The sequence below is a fragment of the Mobula birostris genome, chromosome 29 (assembly GCF_030028105.1).
Source record: "Mobula birostris isolate sMobBir1 chromosome 29, sMobBir1.hap1, whole genome shotgun sequence".
In the NCBI taxonomy this organism is placed as follows: domain Eukaryota; kingdom Metazoa; phylum Chordata; class Chondrichthyes; order Myliobatiformes; family Myliobatidae; genus Mobula; species Mobula birostris.
Genome location: NC_092398.1, coordinates 31,338,764 through 31,352,891, shown reverse-complemented (window position 1 = coordinate 31,352,891; position 14,128 = coordinate 31,338,764). Strand labels below are relative to the sequence as shown.

At 44.7% G+C, this 14,128-nt stretch overlaps 1 protein-coding gene across 4 annotated transcripts in view; it reads left to right on the top strand.

Annotated features, from left to right (window-relative positions):
* Positions 1-14,128, top strand: part of l1cama (L1 cell adhesion molecule, paralog a) — a 325,567-nt gene that overhangs the window by 194,809 nt on the left and 116,630 nt on the right. For all 4 annotated transcript variants that reach the window (XM_072246918.1, XM_072246920.1, XM_072246919.1 and 1 more), the window contains one exon: positions 4,151-4,404. In XM_072246918.1, the coding sequence (XP_072103019.1) occupies positions 4,308-4,404 (97 nt within the window). In that variant the 5' untranslated portion in view covers positions 4,151-4,307. The remainder of the gene's footprint in view (positions 1-4,150; positions 4,405-14,128) is intronic.

The window sequence follows — 14,128 nt, the reverse complement described above, 5'->3', positions numbered from 1 at the left end:
AAAAAGATACTGTTTGACTGAGTAACAGATTTTGTATTTAAATGAGATATAGAACAAATTTAGAACACTACCAATACTACTACAGTACTGTTACACTGTGTATTAGTTCCCAATGGTTATTGACGAAGGAATTCATCCAGTAAACAGGGCTGTGTACTTTTGATTGACTGTAAGCAAACAAAATTAGTGCAGGCACCTATTGCAGATAATCAATTGTCTTCATACACAAGAGAAAATCTGCAGATGCTGGAAATCCAAGCAACACATACAAAATGCTGTAGGAACTCAGCAAGCCAGGCAGGATCTATGGAAAAGACACATAAAAATTGTTGGTGAACGCAGCAGGCCAGGCAGCATCTATAGGAAGAGGTACAGTCGACGTTTCGGGCCGAGATCCTTCATCAGGACTAACTGAAAGAAGAGATAGTAAGAGATTTGTTCTCCCTCTGTCCCTGTCACTATACTCCTTGCCCATCCTCTAGGCTTCTCCCTCCCCCTTTCTTTCTCCCTAGGCCTCCCATCCCATGATCCTCTCATATCCCTTTTGCCAATCAACTTTCCAACTCTTGGCTCCATCCCTCCCCCTCCTGTCTTCTCCTATCATTTCAGATCTCCCCCCTTCCCCTTCCACTTTCAAATCTCTTACTAGCTCTTCTTTCAGTTAGTCCTGATTAAGGGTCTCGGCCCGAAACGTCGACTGTACCTCTTCCTATAGATGCTGCCTGGCCTGCTGCGTTCACCAGTAACTTTTGTGTGTGTTGCTTGAAATTCCAGAATCTGCAGATTTCCTCATGTTTGCACCTATGGAAAAGAGTACAGTCGACTTTTCCGGCCGAGATCCTTCATCGGGGTTGCCTTCATACAGTGCTTTTGATGATTGCACCCTCTAACTCTTCATTTTCATTGTAACATTCAAGATAATTGTCGATAAATTATTTGTTATTCCTAACTTGTTGAATTAGTGAAATTGTGTTACAGAAATAGAAATATACAGAAAACCTACAACACAATTTCACTCCCGGCCACTCCTGGCATTTCCAAGCCTGAATGATGAGCAAAACAGTTCTGAACAGTCTTACGGTTTATTTCTCGCTAACTATCAGTGACAAAAAAAACACTGCTTTTTGAACACAAACTCACCATCTGACATTATTTTAAAATTGTTTGCTCCAAGTATGGTATAGTGTCTAACGGCAACACAAGTGCACACAGCTGATGCTAGTTAGAAACTGTTTGGCAACAGTCTCCTGTCCAAATTAAGCGGTATAGTATCCCAAATAAATGAAGGGAATCCTGGCTATTTTCTTGATTAGTTTTTGTTCTTTACTAGTTGTCCCAAAACTTCAGCCCAAATGGTCTGTGCCAACCTCAGCATCCTCCCTGCTAGTCCTAGCTACTCCTTGTTCAGCTCATGATCTTCCAAGATCCTCCCCTCTATGTATACCTATCCAAATTCTTCTTAAATATTGCAATTGTACCTGCCTTAATAACATCCTCTGGCAGCTCATTCCAGGTGCTCACTACCCCCTTTGTAAAGAATTACCCCTCAGGTCTCTTTTTAAATCTCTCCCCTCCATCCTTAAATCTGTACCCTTTAACTTTTGACTCCCCAACATTGAGGAAAACACAATGACCATCTACCTTATCCTGATGATCAATCTGGTGCTCCCTTAGCATTGCCCCTCCCATAGTGCAGAGCCCCCTCAGTCCTCACAGAGTCTGTCATACTCTCAATGCTGCCCTTTGGAATTGTGAAACTCCTTCCCTCAACCCCTTAATGAAGCATTCCTTCAGCAACACTCCGTCCTCACTGTCCCTCTTCTGACGTCGCACTCCCTCCTTGCCACCCTGCCGGCCGCGCCATTTCCCCATGTCACTGCCGTTCCCATGTTGCATCCTCAAAGCACTTCCTGCCATGCTGTGCTCTCTCCTCGCCACCCCTTCTGCCGCAATGCGCTCCCTCCTCACTGCCCCACCTGCCAGATTGCTTTCCCATTTCACTGCTGTTCTCGTGTTGCGATGCTTCCTCCTCGAAGCATCTTCCGCCATGCCGCACTCTCTCTTCGCTGCTCCTTGGCTGTGCTCGCTCCCTCCCGCCGTGCAGTGCTTTTTGCTTCCACCACACCACGCTCCCTCCTCAGACCCTCTCCCTCCTCACATATCAGGAGTCCTGGAAAGGAAAAGAGGATAGCTGAAGAATGCTGAAGGAAAATTCTACTCAAGATTTGACCCCTACAAATGCTAAGCTCATCTTTGTGAGGCAAAGACTGATGGACAAATGGGTACCTGTGGCCCACCAGAGGCAATGATTCCTCACCTGGTTCCGGGTCAGAACAATGAGTTAAGGTGATGCCAGATTTAATTTTCCCTAAGGATCTGAATGCATCTGTGTGTGATTTTACTTTTCCAATCGGAATCTGTTTAATATCACTGCCACTTATCGTGAAATTAGTTGTTTTGTCGCAGCAATACATTACAATACATAATAGAAAAGAATTATGAATTGTAATAAGGTTATTCAATTCACTAAATTAAATTCAGTATGTAGTGCAGAAGGGCACAAAAAGAAAAATTAATAGTCAGGTAATGTTTATGGTTTCATTGTCCTTTCAGAAATCTTATGGCTGAGAGGAAGAAGCTGTTCCTAAAACGTCAAGTGTGTGTCTTCAGGCTCCTATAACTCCTCTCTGATGGTAGCAATGGGAAGAGGGCATGTCCTGAGTGATAGGGGTCTTTAACGATGGATGATGCAATTTTGAGGCATCACCTTTTGAAGACGTCCTCGAAGCTGCAGGGGGCTGGTGCCCATGATGAGTTTACGACTCTGCAGCTTTTTCCGATCCTGTGTTGTGGCCCCCTCCATGTCAGCTGTAATGCTACCAGTTAGAATGCTCTCCACGATACATCTGTAGAAACTTGCGAGAATCTTTAGTGACATAATCAATTTTCCTCAAATTCCTAGTGAAGTATAGTCGCTGTTGTCCCTTCTTTATAACTGCGTCAATACATTGGACCCAGGATAGATATTCAGAGATGTTGACACCCATGAATTTGAAACTGCTCATCCTTTCCACTGCTGATCACTCAATGAGGACTGGAATGTGAACATTCAGCTTCCCCTTCTGAAATCTTACTGACATTGAGAGCAAGGTTGTTGCTGAGACACCACTCAACTAACTGATCTGTCTGGCTCCTGTACACACCCTCGGCACCATCTGAAGTTCTGCCAACAGTAGTTGTGTCATTGGGAAATTTACAGATGGTGTTTGAGCTACGCCTAGCCCCACACGTGGGTGGAGAGAAAGTATGCATCCTTGAGGTGCACAGTGTTGACTGTTAGTGAGAGAGAGATGTTATCTCCAATCCACACAGACTGTAGTCTCCCGATGAAAAAATCAAGGGTCCAGTTGCAGAGAGAGGTATAGAGGCCCAGGTTTTGAAGCTTGTTGATTTGAACCGAGGGTACAATTGTGTTGAATGCTGAGCTGTAATCAATAAACAGCAGCCTGACATAGGTCTTGTTGTTGTCCAGGAGACCTAAGACTGAGAGCCAGTGAGAAAGCATCTGTTGTAGGTTTATTGTGGCGATTGGCAAATTGCAGTGGGTCTAGATCCTTGCTTAGCGGGTCCTCTTGTCCTTCTTTGTCTCTTCTTCTTTAACCCTTTACCTCTTCCACCTATCACTTCCCAGCTTCTCACTTCATCCACCCACCTTCCCCCCCACCTGGTCTCACTTACCACCTTCCAGCTTGTGCTCCGTCCCCACTCCTCTACCTTCTTACTCTGGCTTCTTCCCCTTTCTTTTCCAGTCCTGATGAAGCATCTCGGCCTGAAACGGTTTACTTCCCTGAATAGATACTGCCTGACATGCTGAGTTCCTCCAGCATTTTGTGTGTGTTACTCAATATTTCCAGTATCTGCAGAATTTCTTATGTTTGTGTGTGTGTGTTTTTAAAATACTGTCTGCTGCCCTGTCGCAGCTAGCACTTATTAATTTTCACATATCTTCCCTTGGAAGTGCTGGGGGCGGGGGAGGGAGTTGCGGTTAGGGTGCTGTTGAGCTGTGATAAGTCACTGTGAAAATGTAGATTGATTTTCATTAGCACTTTCATGTATTTTCCCCATTTCGTTCTGTTCCTTCTCATTCCAGACTCTGTGCATCAGGGAACTCAGCAATCTCTTCAGATCAGAAGCCTCTGACTGCCCTTTTTCCCGCCTTCCCTGTGCCCACCCACCCACCCCCATCGCCCGCAGCTCATCAACGCGGCCTCTCAGTGGATGTAATGCCACTCATCTGATCGGGGAAGATGACCGTGAATCGAAGAGCCTCTCAGCTGCTGTTCCTGTCCCTGCTGCTGCTGTTCGTCTGCCAACAATGCAAGTCCATCAGCATCCCTCAACAGTGTGAGTACCTCCAATACCACGTCACTATGCTGGGGGGGGGGGGATTGTGGCGGGCTGGGGGGAGGTGTTGGAGAGAGCTCTGGTGTGAGCAGAATCTAGACAGGAAGGAAAGTTCTTCCCAGGGTTGCGGGCAGCATTCAGTAAAGCAAAAAGGGATCATTCCTTCAGTTCCTCTTGCTGTAAACCAGGTAAAAACATTCCAGCTGAATCCATAACTTCGGCTTCTCAGTCCTCCTGCCTGTCATAGGGCAGAGAGCATAGACTCTACGGCACAGTTCACGCCCTTTGGACCATGATGTTGTGCTGATATTTCAGTCTAACCTTTCCCTCCCACACAGCACTCCATTTGTCTTTCATCCTTCTGCCTATCTAAAAGTGCCTCAAATGCCCCTAAGGTATTTGCCTCTACCACCACCTGGCAGTGCATTCCGAGCACCCACCACTCTTTGTGTAAATAAACCTACCTCTAACCTACCTCTATATGTTTCTCCAATCATTTTAAAATTATGCCCCTTGTATTAGTCATTTCTGTGTTGGGGAAATGTCTCTGGCTGTCCACTCGATCTATGCCTCTTATCACCTTGTTCGTGTGCCCCATGTCAATGTGTATAAAACATTCCCGCAAGTTCTCAAATGTGTAGGATAGAACATACAGTGTTACTTTTGAGCCGTTTCTGTCTTGTTCCTTTATGGTGATGTCACTGGTAAGGTTGGCTTTTCTTGTGCATTACTGACTGGCCCTGAACCTAAAGGCTTTTGCCAAAGCTGGGGGCAGTCGAGATTGGAAAGTGTGTCTGTGTGTCTGGAGTCACTGGCCCAAGTGCTTTGCAAGGTGGGGTGAGGGGTGGCTATGCAAATGCAGGCAGCCTCCCGACAGGTCTTCGGAGATCCTGATGGGTCATTAACAGCATTCTTCGAACTTCACAGTCACTGTAGCGGTGATTGGTGCTTTTTTGTCTATCAAAATTTAATTAATTCTGGAATATTAAAAAAATCGAACTCGGAGTATTGTGAGCAGTTTTGGGCACCTTATCTAAGAAAGGATGTGCTGGCATTGGAGAGGGTCTAGAGTAGGGCTTCACAACCTGGGGTCCATGGACCCCTTGCTTGATAGTATTCATCCAAGCATAAAAAATGTTAGGAAGCACTGGTTTAGAGGAAGTTCATGAGAGTGGTCCTGGGGATGAAACGGTTAACATATGAGGAATGTTTGATGGCTCTGGGTGAAGAATGTGAAGGAATCTCATTAAAACCTATTGAATATTGAAAGGCCTAAATAGAGTGGATTTGGAGAGGATGTTTCCGGGGGAGTCTAGGATGAGAAGGCACAGCCTCAGAATAGAATGTCCCATTAGAATAGAGGTGAGAAGGAGTTATTTTAGCCAGAAGGTGGTGAATCTGTAGAATTCATTCCCACTGCTGGGGAAGCCAAGCCTTTGGATATATTTAAAGTGGAGTTTGATAAGTGGGGTCAAGGTGTCAAAGATTACAGAGAGAAGGCCAGAAAATGGTGTTTAGAGGGATAATAAATCAGCCATGATGAAATGGCTGAGCAGACCCAATGGACCAGTGGCTTAATTATGCTCTTATGTGTTTTGGTCTTGTGGTCTAATGACTTGAATTTATAGCTTCCATTTGCAATGGTGGGATTCAAACCATTGTACCCATTTTAAAAGTCCAGGCCTCTGTACGCATGTAACTTAACAACTACACAACTGAACCTCTTTTGAGAGGCAATAGGTTAGATGTTGGCTAGGTGTTTGTCTTGCAATCCATCTGCAGAGTTCCTGAACCTGGTGGTTGTGTAGGTTGATAGGGTGGTTAAGAATGATGTGCTGGCCTTCATTCGTTGGGGAAAGAATTCAGGAGCCACGAGGTAATGTTGTAGCTCTATAAAACCTTGGATTAGACCACACATAGAGTTTTGTGCTCAGTTCTGGTCACCTCATTATAGGAAGGATGTGGAAGCTTCTGAGAAGGTACAAAGGATATTTAACAGGACTAGACTAGTCTGGACTAGAGGGCATATCTTATGAGGATTGATTGATTGAGTTAGGGCGTTTCTCTTTGGAGTGAAGAAGGATGAGAGGTGACTTGATAGAGGTGTACAAGATGATAAGAGGCATAGATGGAGTGGACAGCCAGAAACCTTTTACCAGAGCAGAATTGGCTAATACAATGAAGCATAATTTTGAGGTGATTGGAGGGCGAATGTTAGAGGTAGATGTTCTTTTATACACAGAGAATGGTGGGCGCATGGAACACACTGCCAGGGGTGGTGGTAGAGCCAGATACATTAGGAAGATTTAAGAGACTCTTAGATAGGCACATGGATGACAGAAGAATGGATGGCTTTGTGAGCGAGAAGTGTTAGAGTAGGATAAAAGATCAGCACAAATTTGTGGGCTGAAGGGTCCTTACTGTGCAGTACTGTTCTATGTTGTTAATGCCTTAGACCTGCATTTGGATAGCCCCCCAAACGTCGTCACCATCTGCAATCTGTTCTCATCGTGCTGTCACTGGTGGTGTGGGCATCCCATTCCAAGGTCAAACAGCAGAGAAATAGGTCCTCTGGCCCACAGTGTGTGTGCTAACCATCAAATACCCATCTTCGTTCATCCTATTTGACAAAGCTTAGTCTTCAGCCTTCTACATCTTGCCAACTCAAATGTTCCTCAGAAACTTGTGAGAGTCAGAGAGCTGTACAGTGCAGATATGAGTCCAGCAGATCAGGCTCATATAGACCTTTTTGACCTTTGGTCCCATATCAGATTGTATCTTTCTACGCCTCGCCTATTTAAATGCTAATCTAAGTGACTCTGAAATAAAATAAAATTTTCTTAAATACTTCAATAAAAAAATCTTAAGTTTGGGCCGGCAAGATAGCTTAGCGGTTAATGTAACACTATTACAGTGCCAGTGATCCGGGTTCAGTTCCCACTGAAACGTTGACTGTACTTTTTTCCATAGATGCTGCCTGGCCTGCTGAGTTCCTCCAGCATTTTGTGTGTGTTGCTTGGTTTTCCAGCGCCTGCACATTTTTTCTTGTTTGCATGGGTTTTCTCTGGGTGCTTTGGTTTCCTCCCATAGTTCAAAGACTGACTAGTTTGTAGTTAATTGTAGATGGTCCGGTGGTTACTCTCTGCTTCCCGTTATGCTGCTGGCTTTTAGATCCGCAATGAAGGTCCTCCATCTCTGGCAGTACTTAGGGCTTCCTTCATCCTGACAGTAGCTTGGTTTTCACTGCTGTCAGTCATGCAAATCCCGTGGCACTCAGATGTCGAAGGGTTCTCTATTGCTGTTTTCTTAACATTTTGTTTTACTAGTCAAGGTTGTTAGCCCTGAGCTGAACTCCTGAACCTGGAGGATCGGTGGACACCTTAGGTCTGGCCTCTACCCTTTGACCCTACCAAGAGCCAAAGCATAAATCCCTGACTCCAGCCAATATAGTTCTCTGGATCCTTAAGGCAGCAAGCCTCTAAACTCCAAGAAGGTTGTGGTCCTCTTGGAGATGTTCCGTGATTGGGTTAGGGTTAAATTGGTGGGGGGGTGGGGGGGGGAGTTGCCGGGCAGTACAGCTCAAAGGGCCGGAGGGCCAATTCTGCGCTGTATCTCTAAATAAATAAAGTCAATATCAAATAACTGTTGTTAATCTACCTGCCTCAATCACTTCCTATGGCAGCTTGTTTCATATACAGATCAGCTTTACTTGACACATGAACGTCAGAACATTGAAACATACAGCACCATTTTGGTCAATGACAACACAGTCTGAGGATGTACTGGGGGTCAGTCCTCAAGTGTCGCCATGTTTTCGGGGCCAACCTAGCGAGCCCACAACTAACTAACACTAACGTCTTCAGAATGTGGGAGGAAACTGGAACACCCCGGAAGTATCCCACACGGTCACGGGGAGAAAGTACAAATTCCTTACAGACAGCAGCTGCATTGAACCCCAGTTGGTGATTCTGGCAGTGTAACCCTTGATCAGCTCTTGACATTTAACACTTCTTAATACAGACTGACTGTAGATTATCCACATACCCCTTTCTGACCGAGCTATCTCATACATTCTCCTTGGTGAATTCAGATGAGAAGTATTCCTTTAGGACCTTGCCCACATCATTGAGCTCCAAACATAGGTTACCCCTTTGATCCCTAAGGGCAGCATCTCGTTGCCTAGCTGCTCATGTATTTGCAGAATGTCCATAAGACAAAGGAGCAGAAGTCAGCCATTCGGCCCATCGAGTCTGCTCCACCATTTTATCGTGAGCTGATCCATTCTCCCATTTAGTCCCACTCCCCTGCCTTCTCACCATAACCTTTGATGCCCTGGCTACTCAGATACCTATCAATCTCTGCATTAAATACACCCAATGACTTGGCCTCCACTGCCGCCTGTGGCAACAAATTCCATAGATTCACCACCCTCTGACTAACAAAGATTTCTTCACATCTCTGTTATGAATGGGCGCCCTTCAATCCTTAAGTCATGCCCTTTCATACTAGACTCCCCCATCATGGGAAACAACTTTGCCACATCCACTCTGTCCATGCCTTTCAACATTCGAAATGTTTCTATGAGGTCCCCCCTCATTCTTCTAAACTCCAAGGAATACAGTCCAAGAGCGAACAAACGTTCCTCATATGTTAACCCTCTCATTCCCGGAATCATTCTAGTGAATCTTCTCTGTACCCTCTCCAATGTCAGCACATCCGTTCTTAAATCAGGAGACCAAAACTGCCCACAGTACTCCAAGTGAGGTCTCACCAGCGCCTTATAGAGCCTCAACATCACATCCCTGCTCCTATACTCTATTCCTCTAGAAATGAATGCCAACATTACATTCGCCTTCTTCACCACCGACTCAACCTGGAGGTTAACCTTAAGGGACGAGGACTCCCAAGTCCCGTTGCATCTCAGAACTTTGAATTCTCTCCCCATTTAAATAATAGTCTGCCCGTTTATTTCTTCTGCCGAAATGCATAACCATACACTTTCCAATATTGTATTTCATTTACCACTCCTTTGCCCATTCTTCCAATCTATCCAAGTCTCTCTGCAGACTCTCTGTTTCCTCAGCACTACCAGCCCCTCCACCTAACTGCATATCATCAGCAAACTTAGCCACAAAGCCATCTATTCAATAATCCAAATCGTTGATGTACAAGGTAAAAAGATGCGGCCCCAACACGGACCCCTGTGGAACACCACTGGTAACCGGCAGCCAACCAGAATAGGATCCCTTTATTCCCACTCTCTGTTTCCTGCCAATCAGCCAATGCTCTATCCACATATGTAACTTCCCCGTAATTCCACAGGCTCTTATCTTGTTAGGTAGCCTCATGTGTGGCACCTTGTCAAAGGCCTTCTGAAAATCCAAATATACAACATCTACTGCATCTCCCTTGTCTAGCCTACTGGTAATTTCCTCAAAAAATTGTAATAAGTTTGTCAGGCAAGATTTTCCTTTAAGGAAACCATGCTGAGTTCTGCCTATCTTGTCATATACCTCCAGGAACTCCGTAACCTCATCCTTGGCAGTCGACTCCAACAACTTCCCAACCACCGATTTCAAGCTAACAGGTTTATAATTTCCTTTTTGCTTGCTTGCCCCCTTCTTAAGTAGTGGAGTGACATTTGCAATCTTCCAGTCCTCCGGAACCATTTGAAAGATAATCGCTAATGCCTCCACAATCTCCACAGCTACTTCCTTCAGAACACAAGGGTGCATTCCATCTGGTCCGGGAGATTTATCTACCTTTAGACTATTCAGTTTCCTGAGTACTTCCTCTGTCATAATTGTGACTGTACACACTTCTCTGCCACCCTTGAATGTCCGGTATACTGCTGATGTCTTCCTCAGTGAAGACTGATGCAAAATACTCATTCAGTTCCTCCACCATCTCCTTATCTCCCATTACAATTTCTCCAGCATCATCTTCTATCGATTCTATATCTACTCTCACCTGCCTTTTACTCTTTATATACTTGAAAAAGCTTTTAGTATCCTCTTTGATATTATTTGCTAGCTTCCTTTCATAGTTCGTCTCTTCCCTCTTAATGACCTTCTTAGTTTCCTTTTGTAAAGAACTTCCCAATCCTCTGTCTTCCCACTAATTTTTGCTTTCTTGTATGCCCTCTCCTTTGCTTTAACTTTGGCTTTGACTTCTCCTGTCAGCTACGGTTGCATCCTTTTTCCGTTCGAAAATTTCTTCTTTTTTGGAATATACCTGTCTTGCACCTTCCTCACTTCTCACATAAACTCCAGCCACTGCTGCTCTGCCGTCCTTCCCGGCAGTGTCCCTTTCCAGTCAACTTTGGCCAGTTCCTCTCTCATGCCACTATAATTTCCTTTACTCCACTGAGATACCGACACATCGGATTTCGGCTTCTCTTTTTCAAATTTCACAGTGAACTCAATCATGTTATGATCACTGCCTCCTAAGGGTTCCTTCACCTCAATCTCTCTAATCACCTCCGGTTCATTGCACAATACCCAATCCAGTACAGCCGATCCCCTAGTGGGCTCAACAACAAGCTGTTCTAAAAAGCCACCTCGCAGACATTCTACAAATTCTGTCTCTTGAAATCCAGTGCCGACCTGATTTTCCCAATCCACTTGCATGTTAAAATACCTCACAATTATCATAATACTGCCCTTCTGACAAGCCTTTTCTATTTCCTGTTGTAATTTGTAGTCTACATTACTGCAGCTGTTTGGAGGCCTGTATATAACTGCCATCGGGGTCCTTTTACCCCTGCGATTTCTTAGCTCAACCCATAAAGATTTTGCACCTTCCGATCCTATGTCACCTCTTTCTAATGATTTGATATGGTTTCTTACCAATAAAGCCACGCCACCCCATCTGCCTATCTTCCTATCCTTCCAATACACCGTGTATCCTTGGACGTTCGGCTCCCAGAAGCATGCATCCTTTAGCTACGTCTCAGTGATGGCTACAATATCATACCTGCCAATCAGTAGCTGTACAACAAGATTATCCACCTTATTCCTTATGCTGCGTGCATTTAAATGTAACACCTTAAGACCAGTATTTGGTACTTTTCGCTTTGATTGCACTGCAACTCATCCCAATGGCTACAAATTTGCCCCATCACCTGCCTGTCTATCCTGACATCTTTACTGCTCACTATCTTAGATTTATTTCTGTTTTCCCCTTCCTCTGCTCTATCATTCCGGTTCCCATCCCCCTGCCAAATTAGTTTAAACCCTCCCTAACAGCTCTATTAAACCTTCCCGCCAGGATATTGGTCCCTTCGGGTTCAGGTGTAACCTGTCCATTTTGAACAGGTTATACTTGCCCCAGAAGAGATCCCAATGATCCAAGAATCTGAAGCCCTGCTCCCTGCACCAGTCTTGATATTCTTTTTAATTTTACTTCAAAGGCTTTACCTATGATGGATTGGGCTGTATTCACCACTTTCTGTAGAGTTTTCTGTTCCTGAACATTGGTGTTTTCATACCAGGCCATGATGCAACCTGTCAGGATATTCTTCACTGTGCATCTGTAGATGTTTGTCAGAGTTTTAAGTGACATAGTGAATCTAAGCAAACTTCTAAGAAAGTGGAGTCACTGTCGTGCTTTCTTTCTGATGGCACTGTTTATGGTCCCAGGGTAGATGCTCTGATATGATAACGCTGAGGAATTTAAAGTTATTGGCCCCCTCCATCCCTGATCCCCTCATGAGGACTGGCTCATGGGCCTCCAGCAACTTATTCCTGAAGTCAATAATCAGCTCCTTGGTTTTTCCTGACATCGAGTGAGAGGTTATTGTGGCACCATTCATCCAGATTTTCAGGCTCCCTCTTATATGTCGAGTCATCACCACCTTTTATTTGGCCAATGGCATCGGTGTCATCAGCAAACTTAAATATGGCATTGGCACAGATATTTTATGTTCCTTTTTTGCCTTTCTAATTTTTTTTAAAAAGTATGTTCCTCAAGAGACTCCCTTCATCCCAGCTACCTGCCATATGTTACTTTATTTGCGTCCAGATCAAACCTTCAATATTGTTTGTCATCCAAGATTCCCTGATTTTGCCGTCTTTGCCTGTCACTCTTACTGGAATGTGCAGCCCCTGAGCAGTTGCTAATGCTCTTTTCCGTCAGCTGTCACTTCCCCACAAGCATCTGCTCCTAAATCAACATTTGCCAAGAACTCTCTCATGCTGCAGAAATCAACCTTCCAACCATTTCAAGAACATAACTTGAGGACAAAACCAAATCCCATTCTATAATTGTCTTGAAATTTTCAGAGTTGTGGTCACTGTTACCAGCGCAGTCGGAGGATGTTCTGGGGGCAGCCTGCTGAATGTCAGGAGTTTGTACATTCTCCCCGTGACCGCAGGTGTTTCCTCTGGGTGCTCCAGTTTCCTCCCACTTTACGGAGACATATAGGTTAGGGTAAGGGATGCTATGTTGGTGCCTGAAGCATGGTGACACTTGGAAGCTGCCCGCAGCACAATCCTCGGTCTATGCTGGTTGTTGATGCAAAACGACACATTTCACTGTACACTCCGTATATATTCCTAATCTTCCACTGATGTTGCCCATCCACTTCAAGGTTCAATGTGTTCTGCGTTCAGAGATACTCTTCTGCACACCACTGCTGTAAAACATGGTTATTTGAGTTGCTGCTGCCTTCTTGTCAACTTGAATCAGTTTGGCCATTCTCCTCTGATCTCTCTCATTAACAAGGTGTTTTTGCCCTCAACTGCTGCTCACTAGATGTGTCTTGGTTTCTGCACCATTCTCTGTAAACTCTAGAGACTGTTATGCATGAAAACCCCAGGAGATCAGCAGTTTCTGAGATACTCAAACCACCCTGTCTGGCATTAACAATCATTCCAATGTCAAAATCACTTAGGTCGCATTTTTCCCCATTCTGGTGTTTGGTCTGAACAACAACTGAGGCTTTTGACCAGCTCTGCATGCTTTTATGCATTGAGTTGCTGCCACGTGATTGGCTGATTGGATATTTGTATTAATGTGCAGGTGTGAAGGTGTACCTAATAAAGGAGCCACTGAGTATATTTCGATGTTCATGTGACAGCTTTCAGACATGGTGAGAGGTAACTCTTGCTGAGTTGGTGTTCAGATTGTGCGAGACCTCCATAGGCACTACATGTGTATCTGCACGTAGAGAGCGGTGGTCCCCCTCACAGTATATCCTCTTGCTCAGTTTCAGTACCAATGGATGGCCTGTCGCCCCACAAAATGTGAAGGAAGCACCTTGTGAGGTACCGAGTCAAAAGAGATTGGAGTCATAGAACACTGTAGCACAGAAACAGGCCCTTTGGCCCATCTAGTCTGTGCCAAACCATTAATCTGCCTAGTCCCATTGACCTGCCATAGCCCTCACATATCCTTCTCGTCCATGTATCTATCCAAATTTCTCTTGTGTTGAAACTGACCCTACACCCACCACTGGTAGCTTGTTCCACACACTCACCACTCTCTGAGTGAAGATTAAACATTTCACTTTCCACCCTTAACCGATGACTTCTAGTTGTAGTCCCACCCAATCTCAGTGAAAAATGCTTGCTTCCATTTTTTATACCTCTATCAAACCTCTCCTCAGTTTTCTAGGGAATGAAGTTCTAACCTATCCAACCTTTCCCTACAACTCAGGTCCTCAAGAATCGGCAACATCCTTGTAAATTTTCTGTGAATTCTTTCAACCTTATTTACATCTTTC